General features: G+C 41.9%; 2 protein-coding genes across 3 annotated transcripts; one reads left to right on the top strand and one right to left on the bottom strand.

The window, feature by feature from the left end:
* The first annotated feature begins 142 nt into the window (after positions 1-142).
* On the top strand, positions 143-14761 carry LOC110981537 (proteasome assembly chaperone 1-like). Of its 2 annotated transcripts, XM_087146441.1 has the most exons (7): positions 143-395; positions 2139-2248; positions 5650-5855; positions 8003-8201; positions 9739-9875; positions 12189-12259; positions 13649-14761. In XM_087146441.1, exons 1-7 carry the CDS (start codon positions 304-306, stop codon positions 13716-13718), a joined length of 885 nt encoding a protein of 294 aa, XP_087002567.1. In that variant the 5' UTR covers positions 143-303; the 3' UTR covers positions 13719-14761. The 2 variants fall into 2 exon arrangements, with proteins under 2 accessions (XP_087002567.1, XP_087002568.1); XM_087146442.1 differs by having other exon boundaries at positions 145-395; positions 12189-14548.
* Positions 14762-20859: 6098 nt separating this feature from the next.
* LOC110981545 (uncharacterized) lies at positions 20860-25337 on the bottom strand. Its single transcript, XM_022239168.2, has 2 exons — positions 24753-25337; positions 20860-24202 (listed from the first exon to the last, which is right to left on the bottom strand). The coding sequence occupies exons 1-2, from the start codon at positions 25285-25287 to the stop codon at positions 24006-24008; spliced, it is 732 nt and encodes a 243-aa protein (XP_022094860.1). The 5' UTR covers positions 25288-25337; the 3' UTR covers positions 20860-24005.
* Positions 25338-27983: the final 2646 nt, after the last annotated feature.

Consider the following 27983-nt stretch of genomic DNA (forward strand, 5'->3'; position numbering starts at 1 on the left):
ATTGGCCTAGTAGTCCCAAAACGAAGTACACGTTGAAAACTTTACCCAATAGATTGACCTCCTTTCTTTGGCCCGGCCGGCTTGGGGACGAGGTTGCGCCAAGTTTCACCGACGTCATTGCACCGAGTACGGGTAAGTCAAATCCACATGTTTGTGACTCGACTACTCTGATCACGTACGTACGTACTCGGTAGACTGTGGTCTGTTTCGTCACCGTCGAACTTCACGTAAACAGTAGTCACTGCCAACTTACCACATAACACAGCCATTGTTGAGACATAAAGTTCTATTAGTTCTGGGAAAATGGCCTCTTTCTTCGGTGAAGTGATGACATTACCTTCTCGAGCAGTTGACGACGATGACGAAGAAGATGATGAAACGCAATCACGTTTTCCGTAAGGAAAACGCCGGTCTAGTTTCCGGATGATTGTTGGACTCTCTTTGCTTTAACATGTTTAAGTTAAACTGAAGACAGAGGGCCTTGAGACGTTGATTAAGGCCAAGGCCTTCAACTGCACACAATAAATTACCTTGCGCCCCCTTATATACTAATTCAGTGAGGAATGACTTTACCAGAACTTTTACCCTAATCTTAAATGCAACAACTTTGACATTTAGCCTATCTTAGCTCTGGCCTAGTTGTACATGTAGCTTGTTAGGCCTGCTTAAAATTTACGAAGTGGCTGTCGTTACGACAGTCGTAACACATTTCTTATTTTCTGTCGTTACGGCACTGAACTGCGCAAGTGCGATGACGTAGCTTATCATCACGACGGTTTATACATTTTAAAATTTCCTGGATTTTTGAACGCTTGTGGCCGAGTGGTCAAGGTGGAAGGTTTGGAACCACTGGTGTGTGGGTTCGAATCTGCGCTAGGACTATTTTATGTTTTATACCATTGGAGGCTTTGGAGGATTTTTTTTTTAAAGGGAAAGAAAGTCTGAAATCTGGGCTTAAGTTGGCACGCTTGCGCAGTTGCAGTGCCGTAACGATAGAAAATGGGAGATGCATTATGGCTGCCCTAACAACAGCCACTGCATACAATTTAAACTGATGTTTGTCGAAGGAATGATAAATTATGCAGGTATTGCAAATTTGGTGGACTCGTTCTTTTAATATTGATGTCTGAAACAATCATTACAAATGTCTTCTTTCTGACAGAGTAACAAGTGATATTATGGTCTTGCATGCATTACATGCATGTTCCAATTCAAAGTTACACCACTTCAGGGAAAAATGAGTGATGCCTGTGTGAGGGATTTGTCACTTCGATTAATTCACTGTTCAAATGTTCCACCTTCAATTCGATTGAATATCTGAATATTTGGTCTTACTGACCAGCAGATTGTCGATGGTTAAACCATTATACAAAATCAGTTGCAGTAACGTACAGTTGTACGTAATCACTAGCTTCTCACGTCTAGGAGTATCTCCAGCCATGATTTAGCAAGATTTAAATAAGACTTCTTTCCCTGTTCGAAATTTCAGTTCCTTTTAAGTTTTGTGATGAATAATTTACATTTTGAATCATAAGAATTCTGTCACTTTTCATTTGAATCTGCTTGAAACAAGCCTCCACAGTGCAATTTTTCTCATTTAAAACAAAAGAAAAGTCTCCATTGCTTTTCATGAATTTTAGCATTCGAATATTCAAATCTGAAAAATAATATTCGATAATCGATCAAATATTCGGATCTTTGGCACCGCCTGTACAGTATATGGAACTCTAGAAGTAGATTAATTGCATAGTACATGCACAATGTAGGCCTAGATTACTGGATATTTTATTCTATTTTCTTAATTTGTTACTCCGGCGGTTTGGAAGGATTTCCAAATATGATAATGATATGACAATGCTATGATAAAAACTCACTGCCCGTGTTCAGTTGTTATACCACAGCAGAAGCATATAGTATCTGGCAAATACATGTACCCACTTTATCAGCCGTTCCAACAACCACACCAGAGAATGTGCATAAATGTACATGTACTGTATACTTGTATGTGCCTGGTTGCCCTTTGTACTGTCACTTTAGCAAACTTTCGTGCACCAGATTTTGACCAAAGGCCTTCCAATTTCCTGGCCCACAGCCAGACATTAACCCTTTTATGCATTTCCTCTTCCTGTTCACTGTAGGGAGCCCCAATTGCGGTGGAAGCCGGATTTCCAGCAGGAGATTCAGCAGTCTCCCAGGGAGCGGTTCAGCTGCCAATTGCTCGTTATCGGCATCGGGCCTGCAGCAACAGGTACGAGCAGAACTATGGAGTCTCATTTCTTGAGAATCTTTCATTTGACGTATTCCGTATGTTCAAGAATCTAGTGGCACCTTTAGGTTTGAAGATTCTTCGTTGCATTTGCCTTTTTTGTCGTATAAATGGCGAATGAAATTAATGCAATGGTTGGAATAATTTCATGAGGCGACAGTTGGTGCGTTCCGTTCCAGCATAGTGGGTAATTTTACCTGTCACCAAATGAAACTACATGTAAATTCTTTCCATTGCACAAAAAAGGAAATGCCGGTAGTATTTTCCTTCTACAGTTCACGTATAAATCCACACCTGGACTAAATACCTGCGTGAGCTACAAGTTTAGAAATGTCATGCCATGGTGGATTAGCATACGGTACATGTACATACATGTATTAATGAATGTCTGTGAAAACAGGGGTAAGAATAAATTCTTGAGGTGACCGATTGCCTTTGGGAGTAGAAAGATCACTCAATTGGTCACCAAATGAGATGATGCTTTCCACTGCACTAACGTGAAGCATTCATTGTTTGCTTCATACGACTCTTGAATAAATCATGCAGAAGCTTTCCATGCAAGTTTTAATTTGCCAGAAGTAAAAATTCAAATGAAGTTTTCACATTCCACCTTAGTTCATGCCTGAACAGACGATCGCGTGTGTCTAACAGTGTCCTTTGATAACCAGTTTAGATATAGAAGCTATTCAGAAATTGCCTTATCTGACAAAAGACAAGCTATTGCCAGTGTTTCACTTGAACTAGTTCCAGCCAGAATTTTACTTTTGCCAACAGGCCTACTGCTTCCATGCGCACTGTGCATTATTGCAATAAATTATGTCATGTGGTCCTCAGTTACCAATCAGATGACGGGAATCTGATTGGTAGGTCATCAATCATGTGCCATTGACTTATACTGTATTTTCAGCAGTGTGACCTTGGAATATCTATACATGTACCCTGTTAACCCCTTCGCGTTGGGACGCGGCAAGACACGCCGTAAAAATTGAGATCCTTAGCCCACTTTTCAGCTATTATTCTCGACCCACGCTCGAGCGAACACGGTGAAAGAAGGCAGACCCTGGCTCTTGTATATATGGTAATTGGCCTTTGTGTGTAGCCCAAAAATTAAAAGACCGAATTTGCATCATAATCACCAGCAACCAGCACCAGCAATAGTCCCCACTTTGAAAAGAGGCAACGAGAATGTGGAAGCGTGAGTAGAGCCGCATGCCACTGAACAATCAGCCTTTTCACCGTGTAATTCAAAGTGTGCAGAGCACGCAGGGCCACAAACCGAGAATTTGCGGGTTGGCAGGTGGCCTTTGTGGCCAAGCGAGGCTGGAATTCTTGGAGTCGACTTTCGGAAAGAGATTCCCGTCATCAAGGGGTTAAAAACAGCGCTGCTACTGCAGGGTAGTAAGGCACGCTCACGGTATTTCACACAGACAAAGAATGATCAGGCGTGCGCATGCCTCAGGGAAGACACAGTCATGACTTCTCAGGCATAACAGAAAATTTCTGTCACCACTCAGAACTTGAAAACTTGTGTTGTGCTTTATGTTAGATTTAGGGAGAAAAAGGGCAACTTACTTGTATACAAAAAGGGGTATTGTAAAAGAGTTGTATGAAAACAAATTGGGAATGTTTCACATTGTAGAAGGGAAAGAGAAAATTTCATTTGGCGAGGGATGGAATATTCCATTTCCATCACACCATGGAAAAGAGCATTCAGTTTGTCACGTCATGAAAGTATTCTTACCATAGCGCTCAAACTTTTTTTTTAATAAACCGTGGATTAGACAGATTTCTTTTTGCTGCAGCTACATGCTATGCTTTGGGATGAATTATTAAGACCGGTGAAGTAATTCAGCCAGATACAATGTTCCATTCCACCTGGCTTCTCCTTGTTGAATGGAACATTTCACCTCTCACCGAATGAGATTATTGTTACGATTGCATGTATATGAAATTTTCATTATTTGTTTCACCTGCATACCTGCATAAATCCGCCTCTGTTAGGAGAGCAAATGGTCCTGCTCGCATATTACCCTTTATCCTTTTGTGAAACAGATTTATCCACCAATGAAATGGGGGGAACCAGTCAAGTAAAATGAAGTTCTATTAAATGGGTATCGCTGAGCAGAATGGATCATTTAATGACATACATGTACAGGGTGTACATTAACCCTCCTATGCTGAAGTCAGTCTTTGGGTCATTTGGTGAACACCTCAAGGAAGCACAGCTGTGTTGTGTACTGCACCAACAGTCCCTCGCAGGAATATCAGATTGCATTTTTGTGCTGCCCAACAACTGTGCTTCACTGTTTCATGTGCATCATTGTGCAGTAAACCAAATGCAGTGAAGAGGACTGCACAAAAGACCCTGGGTCATTTTGTGCTGACAACCTACTGTGTACACACTGAACCTGCGCATGTTCGAGTTCCATATAGAAAATACATGCTCACCAGTGACTGTGGGCATGTGTGCACATTTGTGCTGTAAAACCAAAGGAGGGTTAAGAGATTAATATAGCTATGCGGCATCTCACACACCATTTTGAGGGCCACAGCCAGAAAACTCAAGATAAGAGCTTCCAAATGACGCCTTTCTTGCCTGATCATGTTATTGCTTAAGGGCATACCAATGGATTGAAATCATGGCACCAAAACTGCACTGGTTCACTTATTGAGCCTCGTTGCATTTCACTTGACCAACTGCCACACCTTGATTGTGAATAATATCTTGCCTGGGTATGCAATGGGGTTTATTCAAAAGGCCTGGTGTGTCCATTCTGGCCATCAAACAAGCTTGGTATCACAATGGGCAGCTAACCACTCAGCAGAGAATTTTTATGGTAAAGACATTTCAAGAAACTAAAAGTTTGCAAGCCACATGGGATGCTTTTCGAGAAGCATTCAGAGACAGAAACACCAGCAAAGAAAACAATTCGGGTCAATGTTAACAAGTGTGAAATACATGGAACCAGCTTGAACAGGACCAGAGGTCACTCAGGATGGCTGTTGATGTATGTGTGCTAAATGAATAAATAATCTTTCATTAAAAGAGAATTTGTGTTGATTTTGTTTGATATGAAAGTGAGCCAACCATATTTTTGCACCCTAAAAATTCTGGGTGATGGTGCTCAATCATGCATGGCCCTGGACAAGAAACCTTTGTGTCATTTGAACACTCATAATCTCTACTTTAAAGTGATACAATGATCCTTGTTGAAGGGCATTTAGTATTGTCGTACTGGCCCCTTAAAGTTGGATTACCTTTTTTAACAAACACTCGGTACCATCATCTTTGTGATCAACGATCCATCAATCACATGACAGGAATTTATGCAGGTACGTGTGTTGTATAAAATTGAATTCCTATCTTTACTCCTTTAAACCAGGCTTCCTGGATGCGTATGTACTTTGGGATGACCCTAGCATTGTGGGAACTGTAAAGTGTAACCCCGAAAAGTCCGAGGTCAGGCCAGAATCGGCTGCTAGTCACGGCACAAGCCCAGTGTATCGGCTCAAACGGCAACCAAATGTTCTCGTTTGCCAATGCAAGCATGATGTGATTCCGGAGGTAACCCACCTGCTAACAGAGAAGGTATGCGTAACTTACCCTGCTGATATTCATCATACTTGATGCAGAGGTCGTAGGTCATAATTACCAAACAACCAATGGCAGCATGATGTACATGTACGTGTACATTAGACATTGTCACTGACACATACGATGCATGTACTCGTTAGACTTGACCCGCGAATGAAAAATCTCAACATGACATATTGCCTCGTTTTTGTATTCTATCGGTGTTGCAGTTCAAACTGGTCACAAGACCAGTCGCATGTAACAGGTGAACAGTGACACAGGAACGCTTTTGTTACTTGAATAGTTTGTGACTTGAATTCAGGCTGGAGGCCTTGTAGGGCGAGGTAATTGTTCTCAGAGGTTTCCTCAAAATGTTTCTTTACATTAAGAGCCCTGTTCTTAATAAAAAAAAAGCCTATGTTTCTGTCTAGTACTAGTTGGTGATAAAAAAATATAAAACTGTCAATTAATGTTCACATTGACAGCGTGACATTGATTCCATGGTGATATACCTCTTACATATCCATGACCTAATTCTATCCTCCCATTGGTCACTCCTAGACATGCTCTGTGTGTTAGATTCCCTGTGGGGCTTTTTCAGCCTAAGGCCATGCCCAGAGTTACTTGGTTTTGGCTTAAAATTGCGCACAACCCTATTGACAGTGGCTGTAGCCGCTATTATAAACACATGCGCAATTTCAAGCCGCAGCCGAGTAATTTGTACCTATGTGTAGCCTTAGTCTTGTACTATTGACTCCAGGCAGGAGCAGTAGTACGGCACTGCACGTTACCCCGGGAGAGTCGCAATGCAGAGGGCATGCCATGCACATAACTTGCTTGTGTGCAAGCTGTGCTAAGTTCATGCGGCGGATTTTCATCAGAATGTGCACAATCAGTGGCTTCATCTTAAACCCAGTTTCCATGTCAGGGTAAAGAGACAGAGGAAGCATCAACAAACAGTCCCCATTGCAACCCATTTATCTGTGAAATACCCACAGATTTTAGTGCAGTGCGCCCTCTGTTGAGCACAATCAGTGAGGTATAATGTAGTGAGCTTTCTTCCATAAAACTGTGGGTTATTAAAGAATTGCAAACACTCTCAGATCAGTTTGCACCTGTAGTTTAGTCATTCGGAGGGTCGCTTTATGTGAGCCAAGGAACAGCAGTCGGAATCTCTGTAGAAACTTTTTTCTGTGTTGCAATTTAGGTCATACTCCAAAGTGTCAGTCATAAATCAAATAGCAAAGTGGTACCATAACTCAAAAGTGTCGGCAAGAAGTTAAGCTTTTTCAACGCTTAGTGCATTGTACAGGCCGCAGTGTACATGTATTGTGTGCCTATTTTCCCGTTGAAATTAAGGATTAGCCTGGGTTGCCTTGTTGGTACATGTACAAAATTACGGGGAAGTGGTTGGCTCTACTAAATAATGCCAACACCGATGCAAACATTCAGAAAAGTTGGATCCTGTCTTTGCACGTTGCCGGTTTTAAATCAGTGCCGGGAGACTGCGCCCATAGGTACATGAATGCCGGCTCAACAGGTGAAAGAATCCCTCTCACATAGTGCCAAGAATTTTGCGTATTTTCACTGTGTGACAAAGAAATGACATGCCGGATGTCAACAATAGTAGCTTAATAACTGAAATTTATTTTAAAAAGTTGAGTCCACACAGGCTTCAAGAAATGGTATAACCACCTCAAACGGGCATTTTAAAGGATCCTGTTTGAGTCTTGGACACCATTTTGTATCAGTGTTTGGTGAGCTGATGTCACAAACAGTTTCTTCATCTGCAACTTTCTTCATCCCCGTTATCAGCTTCAGGGTCAATCTTTGAGGGGTCAGTTTTTGATTTTTTTTTTCCCCCAAGTAAATTGATGATTTTTCATCCCTTTCATCTCTTTTCTTTCAATTTTTTTTTTTGCTCTTGTCTCTTTTTTTTAATTTGTTATTTTCAAGTTCTTGTTGGAGGGGCCTTACGATGCCCATGGGTGTTAGCATGTTGCATGATTTCAGCCGTCGTTATGATCTCACTAAAACAAAGCTCTACGGGTGCTTAGCACAAGGCAGCAATCTGATCATGCGTACAGGAAGACGCTGTGAGTTCTTTCTCAAACATGCAACATTTTTGTGTTTTTCTCCTCCTCCCCCCCTTCCCCTCGCAGATTTTCTGTGACATTGACACTGCAAGTCTGGAGGTCGTTGTCTTGGACACAGCCCCGACGGCAGAGTACAAGACCCACATGTCGCCCTCGGATGTCTCAGCCCCTTTCCTACGTTCTCTTCGTTCCCGAGCGCACACCTCCAAGATGCAGTGCCCGGTCCTGGAGTCACCAAATGCCATCAAGGGACTCTGCGCTGCAGGTGAGCTCTGTACAATACTTCGATTTGTGCACAAATTTTGGCATTAGAAGCATCCATAAATGCTGTACATGTACCTAACCTAGTTTCTTCATTCGTATGGGTCAAAAGCTCGTCTCATGGATGGTTTTAACGCAGTCAATAGGCATTTTTTTTCTGGTTTCTTATGAAATTTTGACTTGCATTGTAACCCTCCCACAAGGGAATCAGTGATCTAACTGTTGTCATGTACCAGTAACACAGAGCAGTGTTTTAATCGAGTCCGTCACAAGTCCCTTCACAAGGCCAGTCATAATTAACAGGGTGAATTATGACAAATAGAACACATGTTTTGGCGTTGCACGACTTATTACCCTTTTTTGCAGAGCGGGTCACATTTTTTACTCTCATTTGATATTTTCACAAAGAGGGTAGTTTTAACCAGGACAAAAAAGTTTGATGGCGCAGTTCATAGATAGGGAAGTTAAAGGCCCATATCCAGATTTAAATTCTTGCGCTTAAACTGCTCCATCAATTTTGACATCCAAATTACATAAACATTCTGTCCCGAGCAGTTTTGCTAACTCCCAACCATCCCCGACCCTAAGTTCTAAAATCCACTGGGAGACCCATTAGAAGTTTGCGTGACCCAGGAAGGCAGAGTCTGTCTGGTGTTGATATATTGTGACAGGAGGCTGAATGCCTCTTGTCAGTGAAACCCAAAGTTGTTTTTTCCAGCTGTGTGGAAGACCTTTAAGGGGACGAAAAGTTCCCTGTAAAATTTCCAGGATGGTTGAGATTAATGCTCAGTGAATTGGTGAATCTATTAGCCATACTGCTCAATTTTGGCACAGGCCGTGAGAAACCCAAACACCGCTGCTTCCTATTTTCCGTGTAAAACAGACAGTGTGTATAAATTCAGCAAACAGAGTTGTTTGTCGAACATCTTTTGACTGAGGGTCATCCAATACGTTGTCATGTCAGGGCTGAAAGCATATATATGTATTTGTAGTTATAAAAAGAATGCTCTGAAGCAGAGCATCACATGTAGTGAACTACATATTTCCAGCGTGTAGAAGTTATGTAGGTACATGCAGATAGGTCATTCTGTAGTTGAAAATTTTATTTGTTTTTCTATCAACGGTGACATATGAGTTTGAAAGCTTGAAGTTTGAATGCGCCGGTTAGTTGCATGGTTGCTTATTGCAAATTATCTGCCAAACGAAATACATGTTACACACAAATGTCACACTTTTAAACCTCAGATTAATAGAATGGTGCAAATGGGCAATGGAAGTCACTCCAGCCAGGAGTAGCCCTAGTTTTGTTTTGTTTTTTTGTTTTTTGTCTGACATGACCACTGTTGATGCATCCAAGATTTAAATGCTGTGAAATAGGAAGGTTTTACTTTCTCCTCATGTCGGATGCTTGGTGTGGGAACCTTGAAATACAATCTCATCAACTTCAAGTTAAATTCAGGAAGAACTGTTGATGTATACATTGTAAAATCTCACAAAGTATGGTACTTCATCTAGATATCTGATGTTGTTTGTTATTTCAGTGCTAAGCCATTGCCAAATATTTGGTGTTCCCTGCATGGTCTACGTTGGCTTTCTAGATAGCCTATTTCTGCACACAGATGATATCAAAGTCTTCAGTCCACTTCTGTCAAGCAGTCCTATCCAGAAAATTTACCAGGTAATTTTATGAATGAGTTTAAGACAGAAGAGAGCGCTTTTTAGTCTTTGGGGGGAAATTAAAGATGACTAGGTTGGCATGTTTCTTTCCAGTGAGACCCGTAGCGAGTTACAAAGGTTGCAAAGCTGTTACGTTAAGCATTAATTCACACAGCAGGAGTTTGCCAGTGCTGCCTCCCTTTCAACTCTGTTTCAAAGTATTCTTTAACCCTAACCCTACATAATACTGCAAATTACTACTTGTAGTAAAATGCAGTACTGAGCGCTGTCGCTTGTAAGAGGAAATGACTTTATTGTTCTGTGAAGCCATAAGATACAATAGATAAGACAATGTACCATACAGTGCTGTGGCACTATGAATGCATGGCTTTATTGTTCTCTGTATAAGTAACAATGGAAGTAACCTAGCCAGAAGTAGTAATCTGTAGCGCTAGGTCCTTCAGGCTCAGGCTATTACTTGGTATTTTGTAGTACTGTATAGTGTAAGCCAAACAATATGCTTGGTGGTTAGGGCTAATGTTCCGGCAGCTGGAACTTTATAACTGCTCAAGCACACCCTTGGAATGTGGGATGGATCCATGCCAGTGAGGCCCCTCCCCCCCTCCCAAAATAGTAACAATTCCTGTTTCCCTACCTGCTGGTTCCCTATTTTGACGGCACGACCTTCAAGTTTTTTTTTAGTGAAAGAAATGCGTCCCTTTAATTTTGAATATTGTGCAGAAAAGGCTCAGGGCACGCAATTAGTTCCCTTTAAAGTGTTAGTCATTTGAAACAAATACCAACCAACCTTCTTTCTGTGACTTTCACCCAGTTAACACTTTGTAGCTACACACACTGAAACACTACCAAAAAAAAAAAAGGCCAGTGGTGGATCCAGGTAAATGGGGGGCGGGGGGAGTTTTGAGACATTTTGCATACAAAGGGGGGACGTACCACATGTAGTTGTCGCCGTTGGGGATGCCATTTCATCTTTACATGTATGTCTTATCCATAAAGAAGACCCCTACATGGTTAATGTTCAAGAGTGTCTTCCAACATTCACTCTTTAAAGGCAAAGGAGTGTAAAACTCACTCTCAGGAAGAGTGAGTCCTCTGTAAAACCACTCCCAAAGAGTGAAAACCATGCTAGAATGAGTAAAAAAAACATTCTAAATGGAATGAAAACCACCTCAAAAGAGTGAAATTTCCACTCCGACAAGGATCCATTCCTTCATGTGGCTCCTCTTTTTGAGTGAATGTCACTCTTTTGGGAGTATTTTTCACTGTTTTTAGAATGATTTTCACGCTTTTGGAATAGATTTATGAGAGACTCACTGTTACTGAGAATGAGGCTTTCACTGTTTTGCCCTTAGAGAGTCAGTATACGGCCCCCCTCCCAATAAACTAAACGATCACCCCCAAGAAACATTCCTGTCTACCTACATGTACCCTGTTTTCCAGATGTCATGCTATGGGTAACGGAATATGTGATGCGATCTGCAAAAGCTTTCACACTGTGTGCTTTGTCATTTGGGTGCATATAAACTTCCAGTTAATATGGACATGCACTTGTTTTCAGATATTAGGCCTGTGCCAGGTACCCGGGTACCCGATGTTGACAAAAAATGAGTACCTTATTCCAAAAGTACCCTGAAATGCACACCCCTATCAGATATATTCCATTTATGATTCGATATTGTCTCCAACTTGAACCTAGGTTGTCTAGAATCACAAATTAAACAGTTTTGAAAATACGCCAGTGTCCAGCTCAATTTGAAGTTGATACGCACCAAAATGACAAAGCTCACCATTTAAATGGTTTTTGCAGATTTGTTGACTTTATAGAGCATTTGTAGAAGTGTGACAAGTTGCTTCCCCGTTCCACCTTGAAGTGGCAGGGCAGGAATTTTGTTCTAGAATGGCAAGGCGATTTCTCATTTGCAAAGGGCGCTTGTATTAGAAATTCATCTTGTCTATGGGGGACATTTCAATGGGCATTGAGGCAAAGACCAGGGGCGCCAAGGCCTCCGATGCCTCCGTGAAGGTCCTTCCTGGCAGTGGGATCGCATTTTTATGCGGCAGTGTCAGGTCAGCATAACCTTTTCTTACAAAACTTCAAAAGTACCCGCATTCATTCACCAGGATGTGCCGAGGCATTGTTGCGATAAACTGTCTCGCCCCAGAGCACAAACACCCTCAGGCTCCATCTGTGCGTAAATCCCCTTTCCACCGCATGAGGCAAACATGGTTCCACCAGGGCGATGACAGAAGCACTCGGTTGTCTCAGTCTAAGCGACAGGCTTCAGTGTGTGTGTCTATTGTGTTTCGCTTACAGGAAAATCCGCATGCTGATGCCATTCTGAGGAAACTGGTTGAGCGAAGGGCTCTGCAAGGCAGTTTGTACACGTGAGTGGTGGGGACCAAAAACCTGTGAAAAGAACTTACTTGAAGAAGTAATGAGTACAAAAGTACCAATCTCATTTTGTTCAATTTCACTCGTTGAATAAATCTGTTTTTACCTTCTGCAAATGTGATTTATAAAGCGCTGAAAATTCGGTGCTTTGCAAATGCTAGGGGAGAACTGTACACCTGATTGGATGTAACTCGAGCCCATGACATTCTGTTAACGAGTGCAAACGTCTTCACCACTCCGCACTGAGTGTGTGAGCAGGTTTGAGGTTTGAGTCTGACCCTGTGTTAATGAGCTCTTTTGCACATCCCATTAGAGATTATCATTTTTTGTTGTAGTTTTTGGTTATACTTTTATATGAATTTCCCCCCATTTACAGGGTGTTTAAAAAGGTAATCCAACTTTAAGGGATTAATATAGCTATGTGGCATCTCACACAGCATTTTGAGGGCCACAGCCAGAAAACTCAAGATAAGAGCTTTCAAATGACGCCTTTCTTGTCTGATCATGTTATTGCTTAAGGGCATACCAATGGATTGAAATCATGGCACCAAAACTGCACTGGTTCACTTATTGAGCCTCGTTGCATTTCACTTGACCAACTGTCATACCTTGATTGTGAATAATATCTTGCCTGGTTATGCAATGGGGTTTATTCAAAAGGCCTGGTGTGTCCATTCTGGCCATCCAACAAGCTTGGTATCACAATGGGCAGCTAACCACTCAGCAGAGGTAAAGGTATCGTAAAAACATTTCTAGAAACTAAAAGTTTGAAAGTCACACTGGATGCTTTTCAAGAAGCATTCAGAGACAGAAACACCAGCAAAGAAAACAATCCGGGCCAATGTTAACAAGTGTGAAACACATGGAACCAGCTTGAACAGGACCAGAGGTCACTCAGGACGGCTGTTGATGAATGTGTGCTAAATGAATAAATAATCTTTCATTAAATGAGAATTTGTGTTGATTTTGTTTGACATGAAAGTGAGCCAACCACATTTTTGCACCCTAAAAATTCTGGGTGATGGTGCTCAATCATGCATGGCCCTGGACAAGAAATCTTTGTGTCATTTGAACGAACTCTCATAATCTCTACTTTAAAGTGATACCATGATCCTTGCTGAAGGGCATTTAGTATTGTCGTATTAATCCCTTAAGAGTTGGATTAACTTTTTAAACAAACACTCAGTACAATCATCTTTGTGATCAACGATCCATCAATCAGATAACAGGAATTTATGCAGGTACATGTATTGTATAAAATTGAAGATTTGAAAATTGAGGAGGCGCTACCCTTTGTCGTCTTTAGAATTTCGTTAAGCATGCACTTGACAATAAAAAAACAGTTTGAAGGATTCCGGTGTGTGTTTGTTGTCTTGGTTTAGATCTGCCGGCTTATGTGAAAACAAACGTACATTAAATGGCGGGCAACGGGAAAGTTCATGTCGTTCGTGACGTCAGTTTGGTACGTTTAATGAGCTCTTTTGCACATCTCATTAGAGATTATCATTTTTTGTTGTAGTTTTTTTGGTTATACTTTTATATGAATTTTCCCCCATTTACAGGGTGTTTAAAAAGGTAATCCAACTTTAAGGGATTAATATAGCTATATGGCATCTCACACAGCATTTTGAGGGCCACAGCCAGAAAACTCAAGATAAGAGCTTTCAAATGACGCCTTTCTTGTCTGATCATGTTATTGCTTAAGGGCATACCAATGGATTGAAATCATGGCACCAAAACTGCACTGGTTCACTTATTGAGCCTCGTTGCATTTCACTTGACCAACTGTCATACCTTGATTGTGAATAATATCTTGCCTGGTTATGCAATGGGGTTTATTCAAAAGGCCTGGTGTGTCCATTCTGGCCGTCAAACAAGCTTGGTATCACAATGGGCAGCTAACCACTCAGCAGAGAATTTTTATGGTAAAAGACATTTCAAGAAACTAAAAGTGTGCAAGCCACACGGGATGCTTTTCGAGAAGCATTCAGAGACAGAAACACCAGCAAAGAAAACAATCCGAGCCAATGTTAACAAGTGTGAAATACATGGAACCAGCTTGAACAGGACCAATTTGTGTTGATTTTTTTTTACATGAAAGTGAGCCAACCATATTTTTGCACCCTTTAGAAATTCCAGGTGATGGTGCTCAATCATGCATGGCCCTGGACCTTTGTGTCATTTGAACACTCATAATCTCTACTTTAAAGTGATACCATGATCCTTGTTGAAGGGCATTTAGTATTGTCGTATTAACCCCTTAAGAGTTGGATTACCTTTTTTTTTTGTGAGGTGGCTTTTCAGAGGAGGCGCTACCCTTTGTCGTCTTTAGAATTTCGTTAAGCACGCACTTGGCAATAAAAAAAAAAACAGTTTGAAGGATTCTGGTGTGTGGGTGTTGTCACGGTTAAGATCTGCCGGCTTGTGTGAAAACAAAGGTACATTAAATGGCGGGCAACGGGAAAGTTCTTGTCGCTCGCGACGTCAGTTCGGTACGTTTATACAATCTTGTCTGGTTTTTTTCCCTCGTCCTTCATTATATCACACCATAGCCGGTGGCGATGGGTGAGAGCAAGTCATTACCACTAGTTTATTTAGAGCGAGCAAGCAGTTTTGCCGTGACCTTGTTGGTGTCACTCAACTTGACGTGCAAATACACACAATTTTCCTTATTTGTTCCACACGTGTACATCGTGGTATTACGCTTTTTTTATTTCCGCGGTTGATGTATTAATGCGTCGTGCTTGGTTGGGTCAAAGCGCAGTTACAAGGTTGAAGAATTTACGGGTTAAAAAACCCCGTCCCCCGCAGCTTTTGGGGGAAAGAAGATTCGACGTTGTATGTTGGCTGTATGTTGGACATGACGACTACTGTCCAGCCGTCGACGGGGGTGTCGTCTCCAAAAAATGGCCCAACATGTTTTTCTTTTTTTTGTTTATTAATTTACAGGAGGGGCCCAGCTCCTATTTCACCTCCCTTTGCAAAACTAAAAAGCCCAAAAATTTGGTCTCATATTTGAGACTGAGAAATGCAAAAATTTCTCCCCCCCCCAAAAAAATAAATTTGCATCCCAAGATTACGGTGCTGGATCTGCCGTTGTATTCAGCATGAACAACCTCAGTTAAATAAGAGGGATCTCTCCATGCGCAAGCGACGGTCGTCAAGCCCTTTGCGAAGTTTTCAGTTGTTCTTGCCGTCGAAAGTCTTTGGAAACCCTAACATTCATTGTCCCATAGGGCTGTTTTTATTTGGCTCGATTTTCTTAAAGCAGTCACGGTCAAAAGAATCCCGGTGTGAAGGGGTTAAAGATGGCACCGCCAGAAGCATTGCCGGCCCGGGTACACACCCGCACAACTCGTGTCAAGAGCGTCAGCGAAAGCTGCTAATGTACGCCGCGGTTGTTTATCATTGCCAACGGATACTTGTTCACCCAACGTCAAGGTTTTCTGACAGTCGTTCTGGCACCTAGAAGTCTGTCTCTGGTTGTGTGGGTTCACGAAAGATAGGTCAACCTCCCCCGTTTGTTTTTTTTTTTCCTATCAAGTGCGTTGCGCGTGACATGATCGATTGATTTTCCGTATTTGCCCAGACATGTCGTCGTTCCATGTTCATTGAGACATGCCCTGGACAGTGTTTACTGCTCTTTTTTTTTTCATTCCTTTTCGAGACAGTCGGACCTGTATTTTTTTCCTTTCATTATTGCGCTTCTATTGCAGGAAAATAATTTTTACTGACGGCAGAAAAAAAGATAACCTAGTTAATTAAAAGACGCCGAGTTGCGACTCTGCGTTACACGCCCCGTGTACCGAAATGTTGCATTAATTTCTTTCCTCACTGCACTCAAACATATAGCAAAACAATTTGCTGACGTGGATTTTTGTCGCGATGCAGGTACGGCGCGCCATCACTGCATTTAGTACCTAGAACCCACGATGTAGGCCTACTTGTAAGTTGTTGCTCGAGATTCCACGATAGTGGTGGAACGTTCGTTTCAATTCACTTCTTTTCTCGTCTCTCGTCTTTGCTTCTTTCTATTAATCCGATGTGTCTGAGTGCGGTTACGCCACCAATCAACTTCTATACCACCAACAAACAGCCATCAACTTCCACGAACATACTGCTAACAACTTCCACCATTGCAAAAATCGGCCAATGAGCACCAACTTTCGCCACCACCAAGCAGCAACTTGGGCTGCATCCGAATCTCTTGTCCAGAGGTAGGTCTAGGCCTTCGCTCCATTGGAAATGTGTGGAGACACGTGGACAATAGACCTAGCCGTATCCCTGGAAACCCGTTTCAGACAAGACCTTGGTCTTCCAACAACCAGCAGACAGTCAGCTGCCACAACAAACCAATTTCTTTAGCAACAATAAACCAAAAAAAAAAAAAAACAACAGCCAGCCGACAGCCAGGCGCCAACATAATCCGCAACGCAAAACACAATGGAATGGAAAGTGTTGGCTGGTCTCTTTATGATGTGTGGCGCCACATGAATGCGTAGGGGTGCTCCGCTCCACACATGAAAAAAAAAATTGTTCCAAGCAAAACTAATTAAAAAAAATGTAAATAATCATCCCATTATTACGACTAGCGGGATCTATGCAAAATACATTATAACATGCTGGATGGGTAAATACCCAAGGCGGACGTTATGAATGACTTGAGCCTTCTTGTGTACAACTTCAGAGGTCACCGGCGTAATAGGAACAACTTTGCTTGCACAATAATTTTTTGCACAATAATTTCTGATAAACACGAGGAAACCTACTTAAAGGCAGGAGTATGGCAGTGTTGAGGAATCGGGCTAGTACCGGACCTTCCAAGCAAGAACTGTGTTTCTAGATTTTCTGACGGGAGCCTCGATCTTTACAGGTGGCTCGTTTCTGGAGCGATTAGAGAAAAACCGTTTTGACCGGGGAAGTGCTTGAGCGCCCAATCTAATTATGGGAGAGACATTCTGTGAACCGAGTCTACAGTCCAGTATTTTGGGGTGGCCTATTCCCCATTATTTGCGACGGCAGTCAGCTTGCATCCCTCGCGATATTGCGTCTGTTTCTGGTGGTCCGTTCGAATTGAATTCGCCCCGCATTTTTAGCGGATTTGCAACTTACCACGCTTATAGCATCTGACCAATTATCGCTTTCTGGCATACCCGGTATATGTCCGTAGCCAGAGCATAGCGAATGGTTGCTGCACACCACCCGTTTCTCAACCGTAAGCACCTTCGTACCCCGTGATCATCGTCGCGATTGTTCGTCGGTGATCTGGCATTCTTAAAACGTTGTGTACTGCAGTATAGGAAGTTGGTGCTCGGTATGATCTGACAATAACATCAAATTTAATGCTTGCGCAGTTGCTTTTATTAGGCTGTGTGCCCGAAGTGTTCATATGCAGTTATTGCCCTTAAAGAACGGTTTCGTCTGATCTATTTTGGGAAATAAATAGCCAAGTTGTTTATAAGATTTTGCATTTTATTTGATTAATTTTTATTACGGAATTTTACATAAAAAAGTATTTATGGGATCTCATGATCACCCTTGGTGATGAAACAAAGCATTTTGTTTATCGCGAACTTGACTGTCCTGTGGTGGTCAACATTTTGTTGGTCAGTCTCAGCCAAATTCGTACAAAGACTGTGGAAACCGATGTTTTGGAGTGACACAATTACAGACATTGCATGGATGATAATGATTATTATTGATGGTTTATTTCAAACACTGTGATTGTAGCCCGCAGGCTAAATTGCCTCAGTTCACACAGCTTAACTGTTCAATGAATAAAACATTAGAGCATTACCAATTTAAAATAGACGCATCTCATCTAAAATAAACACAAAACAACATCAGAAAATGAAAATCACTGAAGATACAAACAGAAAATTGCACTGTTATAACCAATGCCCGCAAAAACAAATCAATCAAAACCAACCCTTAACAGATTAATGATTCGGCAGACTTACAAAATATGGGATGGGACTATTCTTGTAACGTTTGGTCTTGCATGCTAATATGGACAGCTTTATGGTATTTCTGAGTTGATACTGCACTTAACTATGTCTCGACTGGGGTAACCACGTATGGAATGTATTGGAAGACTGTTAAGTCTGAACAAAGGTCTCTGAACAAAGGTCTCTTCTACGATTTTGAAGAGACAGAAGATTGCACTTAGAGCTGATTCATAGTCTGAACACTACATACCTAAGATGATTTGGAGTGCACGTTTTTAAATGCTTTTCAACTTCCCTTCACGAGTTGTTAAGCCTGCATTCCCAACTGGTGTGGCATATTCCATAAGTGGCCGAATGTAACCCCCAAACACTAGTAACAGATCGGTAATAGGCAAGTTAAATTTCAACAATTTAAGCATGAAGATTTTACTGTTAGCCTTATGATAAATATGATCGACGTGTTTGTCCCATTTGAGGTCAGAACTAACCAGAACACCGAGAATCTTCACGCAGTCAACCATCTGAAGATCAGTATCTATGATTTGCAGTAATGGAAACCGGGGATTTTTTTCATGAAGCTCACATTCATATTGCAACATTTTCATATTTTCAGGGTTAATTTTCATATGATTTTGGAAAGCCCGACTCACTAAATTCGTCTAACACTTGTTGGATATTTGTTGGATGATTTTTTAAACAATTCTTAACAAGTGTCATATCATCAACATATGTCAGACTCAGAACCTTGTTATTAATAGTGTTCCCAGAATTGACAGCTTCATTGAAGTTAGCCAAAAATCCTTGCGGGCCAAATTTTGTCCCTTTGGGAAGACCACCCTTCAAAACATTGAAGTCAGACAGCACATTTTTTGTACCTGACACATTGAGATCGCTGAGCTAAGAAGTTGCATATCCACGGAATTAATGATGGGCGTGAGAGCAGATCCTGGATGAGAACATTGTGGTCAACACGATCAAATGCTTTACCAAAGTCTGTAATTACCAACGTACTATAACTTCTTGGGGATTCAGCATGAGAACATAAATTGTCTACAAGCTGAAGAAGATAATGAGTTGTTGACACCCCTTTTCTTTTACCAAACTGGTTTGGATCTAAATTCATGTGAATGTCGTACGTAGCCCACTGAACAACAAAATGTTCGGCTAAGCTAGTGCATCAAAATCTTTGAAAGATTATTCACGACGGCAAAGGTAAATGTAAAGTTAGATTTTTTTCTTTTTATTTCCTGGTCACTGCGTTGTATTAAGTAATTGCAAAAAAAAAACCACAAATATTGCTACGTTATTACTGGCCCCACTTGTCGACTAAGATTTAGGCAGTAATTGGGCATTTTTGGAATGTTTACTATTGTTCGTCTGACCGGGTGGCGATGATCATCGAGCACTTTGATGTGCCAGAGTTGCAACCCTTCCTCCATGCTGCCAGTGGCCTGTTAGGAACGCGGTACATGTACTGTATGTACCCTTCTATACGGAATGCATCAGCCAATACGGACGTTTCAGAATAGTGCGCCTCCCAGACCTTGCAACGCGTTGGCCAATCCCAACGCGTGTAATTTGTCGACCCCTTCCAAACGCGCACCGGGTCGACAGATTTCGCGCATCATAATTGGCCAACGCGTTGCAAACTCTTGGAGGCGCACTATATTCTGAACTGCCCGTATTACATAGGGGTGCACCACTACAAATAAATTCCCATAGACAGCAGTGATAAATCCCCATACTTCACGAGTATTTTTAAAATACAACTCTCACAGGTGTTTAGGCTGCACAGAAAAATGATGTTCCACATGTCCTTTTTCATTTTCCTTTCAATTTTCAGGGGGTTGACCAATGAATTCTTGAGAAATTTTCACCAGAAGCAGACCACCCCTAAAATGCAGAAATGTCCCTGTCCAGAAAAGTAGCCATTTTGAAAAACCCTCACTTGGCAAAATGGCTCAAATAGTGCTACTTTCAAACCCGATTGCATCCAAATTGCTCAGAATTGGAAGCCCCGTGTCCGGCCCAGAGGTCCAATCTCATATTTCTTCAATTCCTCAGTTCCAAGGCTCTCAGGACCCTCTAATATGGAATATTTTGAGTGTATAACTTTTGTTAATGAGCTCGGCGGACATATTTCTGGCCTAATTACGAGGGTGCACTCATAGAGCCCACACGGAAGGGGTTTTCCTAATAGCTTTTTCGTCTCCAGCTTTAGTAATCTCACTGTACGTGACTACCGTGCAGAAAAATGGCAACTGAAATGAAACATTGAAGACCACGAGTCTATTATTAGGCAGTGGAGATTTCACATGACGTCTGTTTTCACCATTCCGGCTTTGAACAAAATATGACCTTTTTTTAAACCCCCGATTTTATGTCTATAATCTATTTGCCATCCACATTCTTGCTTCTACCACCTTCCTGATTTTCTGTTCACGTCTCCAGCCCGTTTTGCATTCTGTCTCTCCGGCCTCTCTTTGGCTGCGTTTGTGTCTGTTTCCACTGATCCAGTAATTACAGCCTTTATTGTGCATGTGCATGTGGTTGCCAGTTACTTTGAACTAGGGCCTACTAAATTTGTAAAAATGTGTAGGGTGGTAAGAATACATGAACACCAAAAAACTCAACAAAACACTCTCTTTGCGCAAAAAGAAGCATATATTGTATATAATATGGCAAAAAATCACCAAGTCCACTAAGCAAGTTCTACATATGATTACAGTGATTACAATAAGCCTTGTTTATGTAAACTATTGAACTCTATTGGTACATATGCATATCATTTTTATCATTAACTGTGGTGGCACCATACGCGCAGTAACACGCGCTTCGCAAATTTAATGTGCGCATGCATTTTTCCAAGACACGGCATCCTATTGGTCGAAGAGGCATGTAACGCAGGCGTTACACCCGTAGATGTCACCAGAGTCATTAAAACTACAGGACTATTCTGTGATCTGCGACTAAAATCAAAACTGTGCACAAATTCACCCCTGGGCATAGGGAATTTTACAGAATTCCAGCCCCGAAATCCCACGAAGCCATTCTCCACTTGTGAAGAAAATTATCTATTCACGTAATATTTCCCATGTAGATTCAAAACGATGCGTGTGGCATTATTGAAAAAAAGAGATTGTAGTACCGAAGAGCAAAAAAAAGTGAACGTATTTGGGGCGCACAATGTAAACAAATACAAAAAATGTCAGTGCGTCACGCACAATTTGCACTGAACACGCTGCCACCCATCGTTTCGCCCATTATTTGCCATACTTTTCAAAATTATGGTTACCGCGCATGACTGGTGATGTGTGCGCTTACGTTTGTGGTGTGAATGCGTCCTGGTCTGCGTGATGTGCGCATCGCGAAGCGCTACGCTACAGAGCTGTATTCAAACATTTTGAGAAAGGTAAATCCGAAAACTGCTGGCATTGGTCCAACAAAGTTCCTATTCAAATAGATTTATATTTGCTTGAGGTTAGATCAAATTAATCAGTTACTGCATAAATAGACCAGAATGTGTGGACGAGTTGTTGTATAACAGATATCGTCTGCTTAATCTCCTGGTGTAGTAAAACTTCGCTTCCGATGTGATCCATGGAGAATTCTATTTTCCCGAGGCGAAGCCAAGGGAAAATAGCATATTCCGTGGCAGCTTTGGAAGGCTAGTTTTACAACACCACTCGGAGCAGTCAGTATCTTTTATAAATTTTTACTATATAGATACCATAATACCATAAAAAGACCCATAAGCCAAGTTTACTAAAACCAGTCCCGCTATAATCACTACGCCACGCTATCCCAACAAAAACAAACAAACAAACAAACAACCCAACGAACAACCCAACAACCCAACAATCGCAGTTATACCATACATCAAAAGAAAGCATTACCAAATGTTTCCAGAAACTTCAAGGTACTTTGCCTCTATATAAAATATTTGTTTTTTGACGTTTCGGCTGCTGGTGCTGCTAGCCTTCATTAGGCAACATCATCAGTTGCCTGATGAAGGCTGTCAGCCCCAGCAGCCGAAACGTCGCTACCAGCAACACGACACCGCGAGTCATCGATTATCTTTCTCCTGTATTTGTCATCCACCGCGGTGATTATGTTTATCTCTTCTATATTTGTTTTTGATAAATGGAAAAATGTTAATCATTTATTCAAGGGTCAAAGGTCACAATGCTGTATTTTTTGCATTAGCAAAACTTGACGACAGTGAATTCCTCATCAATTGTGCTTGTATTAGTTCTTTATATTAAGGGCTGTCCCTTTATGCATATACAATCATGAGTTTGCAGATGGAAAGAGCATTCAATTCTTGCTCGCAAAGTACACAGAAAGAAAAATGAACATAAAGTGTATGTAACAAGTTCATAGGTTTTGTAACAGTTTTCTCTAACAATTCGCTATCAGGAAGAAATCAAATGCAAACATTTTTCTCTATAGGCCCTATATCTGCGTTATACCTTTAAACCCAGTACAATTATCACTTGCCACCGTAGGCTTCCAGATGTCGCGTTAGCCTACATGTTAATTTCCAACACCAAAATAGAGCATAACATTAATTAACAAAACAGTCTTAGTATTGTAGATGACCACACCTTTCTTGTTGTTTGAAATCTCCCCACCTCTCTTTGTCCTTCCTCAACGCAAACAACCAGAAGGAGTTTTTCATTGCTCTGGAACCCTGACTCATGAGTTTGTTCATTATATGGTTGTTTTACTCGCGAACCATGGTAATGCCAAGGGTAACACAATCCATCACTTGGGCATTTTCTGTTGGAATTCTGTTGCAAAAATGAATTAACCTTTTCTCCTAGCCTTTTAAATCTGACATGAGACTTTTCTTCTGAGCAGTCAAAACTGACGTGAGACCAGCCTGTCAAAGTTGACTCCATACTTTTCATGTGGCTTGTCAAAATCGCCCAAGAATTAATGTTTCTTCTATCCAGTCCAAATTTTGAAAAGTTTTTTTTTTCGGCCTGTTAAATTTGACAAGACTGTTTACCCGCGCCTGTCAAATCAAAATAGGCATTTTACTCTACTTCTAGCTTGTCAAATTTAGACCTTTCTTCTAAATTATGTAATTATTGAAATATGAATTGTCTTTCTTCTAGTATAATTAATGAGAAATGAATTGTCCTAAAATTTACCAAAGACCTTCCCTTTGGGTCGGTCAAAGTTCACAACGCTTTTTCTTCTTGTCTATAGAGTTTAATAAACTCAACACACTCCATGATTTACCGTTCTTTCAGCCACTTGAAAAAATACGACAATTCACATATCGGTAAAAACTGACATTAGGAAGAAGCTGCTCACCGGTTCTTCAAAGAACCACACCTCTTCCCAAAGACATTGATTCCATGGGTGTACCTGCAAATCTGTATCTCAAGTTGCTTGTCATGAAGTCGGGCATTTTGCAGATTTCTTCGTTCAGAAACCACAACCTCATCCTGATGCTTTTTAACTTTCTTCTAATGCATGTTTTCCTCGAATACCCCAAGAATCTTTCAAAAAAATTAAACCTCTACAATAACTGTCACATTCTGGTCGTATCATAGAGCTATGTATAAAATATTTTATATATAGCTCCATGGGTCGTTTTGCAGTGTATCTGTTGAATTACGGTACGTAGGATGTATTATTCTCAAATGTTGACATTTTTTACTCTTTTATGTTTCGAAGAATTCACCTAGGAATGTTCTTTCGCCAGTTCGCTTGCCCGAGTTTAGCCATGTTCAGGTCTGAGGATGGATTGGGTCGTCCATCGTTCCGTTCTTGCTGTCTAGTCGTCTCCAGATCCTCCTCCGCCAACCTGGATGGTCACCGCGCGCGGCTCTCCCTCCGGGACCTTTTTGTTGGCGGTGACAATCAGCTCCTGATCGGCGCTCAGGGACGCGGCCACGGTCTCGGGATCGATGTTCTCCGGCAGCGTGAAGTGACGGGTGAACTCCTTGGTCTCGTCCGGGCCGTCGTGCTTCCCTGATGGCAAGAAATCAAACACAACACTGGTGATTAAAGGAATGCCGAAGTAATTTACCCGAACAACGGAATATATTCAAGGAAAAAATTAACATTAGGAATTATTCCTGCTCAAACACTAACAGGTACACAGAAAAAAAACTATCGTAACACCTCAGGCAGTCTGTTTTATGGAATTTTGTTTCATGAAATAAGCAACCCCATTACTTAGTGTGCACAGTGTTTGCTCAAATAAAAGCGGACAAAATTTGGTTTGTAGCAGGGTCTTTCCTCGAAATGCACCTTCGTCTTATTAGCAGTGAAAAGGCTGTTTTTCTCTTTAGTAGACACTATTTAAGCCTGTCAGTGCTGTTTTGATAGCTGTGTGAGATTTTTAAGATCTTTTGAAGTATGCCTTTGCTATTGTACTGACCGTCCAACCACAACCTGCCAAATTCTGCAAAGCAAAACTTCGACTGAGATGTAGTACTGCAGAGTAAAATGACAAGCAAACAGACGGCCGAAAAATACCCGTCCTGTTGGATATTTTTTCCCGACGTTGAAAACTCACCATGCACGGTCACCTCTTGCCCAAGCACCTTGATATCCAGCTCGTCAAGGCTATAATCGGCTACTTTCAAGGTCACTTTGAAGTCACCTTTCCCTTTTCCTTTGCCCCATGGGTAGCAAAAACTCCGCAGGAATGGGTACTTTTCAGCACCACCTCCGAACCAATTGCTGAAGCCAGCAAGCAGGGGGTTGTACCCGCCACCGTATCCAGAGCCCCGGGTGTGGGCGGCCAGAAACGGGCAGTGGTCACTACCAGCGACGTTACTGTGAGCGGCAAGGAACGGGCAGTGGCCACCACCCTGTCCGACGTGACTATGAACAGCAAGGAACGGGCAGTGTCCACCACCGTGTCCAACTGCTTTACTATGAGCAGCTAGGAACGGACAGTGTCCACCACCGTGTCCCAAGCCGCGGCCGTGAGCGGCTAGGAATGGGCAACGCCCACCATCATGGTGCCCCAAACCAAGGCCGAAATAGCCAAAAAATGGATCACCACCAAACCCTCTCCAATTACGCTTGTAGCCTTTGTCACTCATGGTAGTTGGGAAGCCCTCTCAGTTTTTTCTGATATGTGAATATTGGGGAATGGCTTTTATACTCAACCTCTGTATAATTATTTTAAAAGCCTGATCAAAAATGCATGCCATTATGCGGAGGGAATGTTCTCTGATTTAGCTCCGCCTACTCTGATCAACAGGGTTGGGCGCGAACTATCATAATCTTAGGCAGCAGAGCTGGTCACAGGTACCTTTTACCAGTGCGCACGCGCAATACAGTCACGCTCTCCAGCTGAACCATTTTGTAAAATCATGTTTCTCCGTCCACTTATTTTCGTTATACTGTTTAGAAATGCCCACTTTGACGTCAGGGAGCTTTTGTGATGTAAATACGAAACGTCCGAAGGAAGTTATTATGTTTAATGCGTAGCATGATTAAATTTTGAGATTTTGAGGTTTTCTACAAGCAGGGAAATTCATCAATTTCCTCTGTTGCTATCATGGTATTCATGAGATTCTTGCACCTGGGCTTTGTGCAGGAATGAGAGAACTTGAAGCCAACGCCTGACTGAAATCTGTCTTGGTGGTCATTATGGCATGTCAAGTTTTATAAAGTCAGATTCTAAGCATAAATCCGGTGCACGCCGCGTTTTGTTTCTGTCAGAGTTACTCATGAACAGACCCGGACATCCAGGTGCTATTCAAATAATGTTTAATTCCGTAGGTCGATACAAATCAGTGCATGGAATGTCAAGAGCCGATACTGGCTGGCGTTGAATATGTATGACGGTGATGCGCAATAACACTGAATATTACTGTTACAAAGAGAAGGTCGCGTTTTTGGTTTTATCACTGCTGATATCCAGTGGCGACGGAACGATTTTCAAAGTGGGCGCCTATTGTCAGACCATCAGGCTCCAGCCATTAAGAGGCCGATCCACTAAGCCCCACCCCACAGTAGGCCCTGCAAAAAAAGTGCTGGGGTGCTCTGAGAATACGGTGCCTATACGCTACACCACGTACACGGTGCCCTATTGATAAAGGGAACTGCCTATTGATACCCAGTGGTGCGACCTTGCCCCCAGATCTGTTTCCACATGGTCGACGACATGCAATTGCGACGTTGGTCATACCAAACTATAATTGGTCATAAATGGGACCAGCGACCCTGGGAACGTCATTATTTACGGTGGCCCCTGGCGGTAAGCATTGTGATGAATGTTTCACGGATTCACTGTCCCATCATTCAAGTCAGTGATGTTTTTACCTTGATGCTGAGCCTTGACTTGAAGGCTCGATTTGATGGCCTTGGCCTTCGCTTTGAGGCTTACAGATAAAGGCCTTGGCCTTTAGGGATATCAATGCCTTGCAATTTCAGAGCCTTGCTCTTCGTCAAGGCACATCGATTTTTTTTAATTTTCGAAGCAGATTGTTTGAAATTTCGCGGTCCTTCTTACATACGACTGGTCTTAATTAATCTTGTTTTGCTACAGAGAAGCGACAACACCTTACAGCATCACATTTTTTTGCCATGATAGACCTAAGACATGTTGCTGCTTCCCCCAAACCAAAATATAAATGATGTTCTGTACTTGACGCGGACTTTCGGTCACCTGGCCAGGGAGATACGGTTTTAATGGATAGATACACAGTGCAACTAGACTGTTGGTCAACCCAGGCACACAGAAATGAGTACTTTCCCTTATAAAAACTCATCTAGGGAAAGATTTGAGCTTTTGGTTGTCAAACCTCAAGGTTTTTGGTTGTCAAATCTCGGGCTTTCGGTTGTCTATGTTACTCGAATTTGGAACGGGTATGAATAATCTCGGGCTTAACTGTACGTAGAACATCCTCTGATCTGTGCTAACGACTTGCTTAATCCTGCTCCGAGTATACGTCTCTCAGGAAACGATATAGATGGATTTCACATTAGCAGCGTCTGCGCATATCCGCATCGAAACCGAGGCTCTCTGTGTTGAACTTCCTCGCGCGCCCGCGAAGTCGACACAGTACATGCGGTATCCAGTTCGTAAGTGTGATACCATTTCAGTTTAAACCACGCCCACTGCACAAGATACATGGCCATCGCAGGTACGTTTGTTCGCGGTCAATTGTCGTTATTTTTTCTTTTGATTTCAAGTGTCGAGTCATCCTCAAAGACCCTTCCACAAACATTTGCAGCCTGAAAAGTCTGAATTTAACATACCTTTATGTATTTTGTGTCTTGACTCCTTACTTTTAATCGTCTGATCGTATTAAGATTGGGGTATTGGGATCCCTCTATTAGGCTCAATAAAAGGTCAAATTATGCACATACACAAGTCTGCATTAACCTAACATATTTTGATTGCTGTGTTAATCCCACCGGAACAAGGGAAAAGGCAGTCGTCTCACGTATTTGAGACAAAATTGACAACACATCTTTGCATTTAACTGAAGTCCTCAGTTTTGAAAGAATAAATGTTACTGTCGGTTTGATTTTTTTGTGTGGGGGGGGCATAGTGGTTTTACACTAGAGGGTCTTGTCTTTAACCTTGGCCTTGAGGGTTAGCCATGAGGCTCTTTGGTCAAAGCCTAGGCCTTGGACTTGGTCTTTCCAAAGCCTTTGCTCCAGTAATGGATTCAGTCGGTCCGTGCAAAACCAAGCACAATGCTTTTTACCATTGGAAGGGGCCACATACTTCCTTTGTAAAATTGCGTGGTTCCTGTTCTGGGAACGTAGGCTAACATGTAAA

The sequence above is a fragment of the Acanthaster planci genome, linkage group LG15, assembly GCF_054643075.1.
Source record: "Acanthaster planci isolate LZ-2023a linkage group LG15, COTS_SCS, whole genome shotgun sequence".
In the NCBI taxonomy this organism is placed as follows: Eukaryota; Metazoa; Echinodermata; class Asteroidea; order Valvatida; family Acanthasteridae; genus Acanthaster; species Acanthaster planci.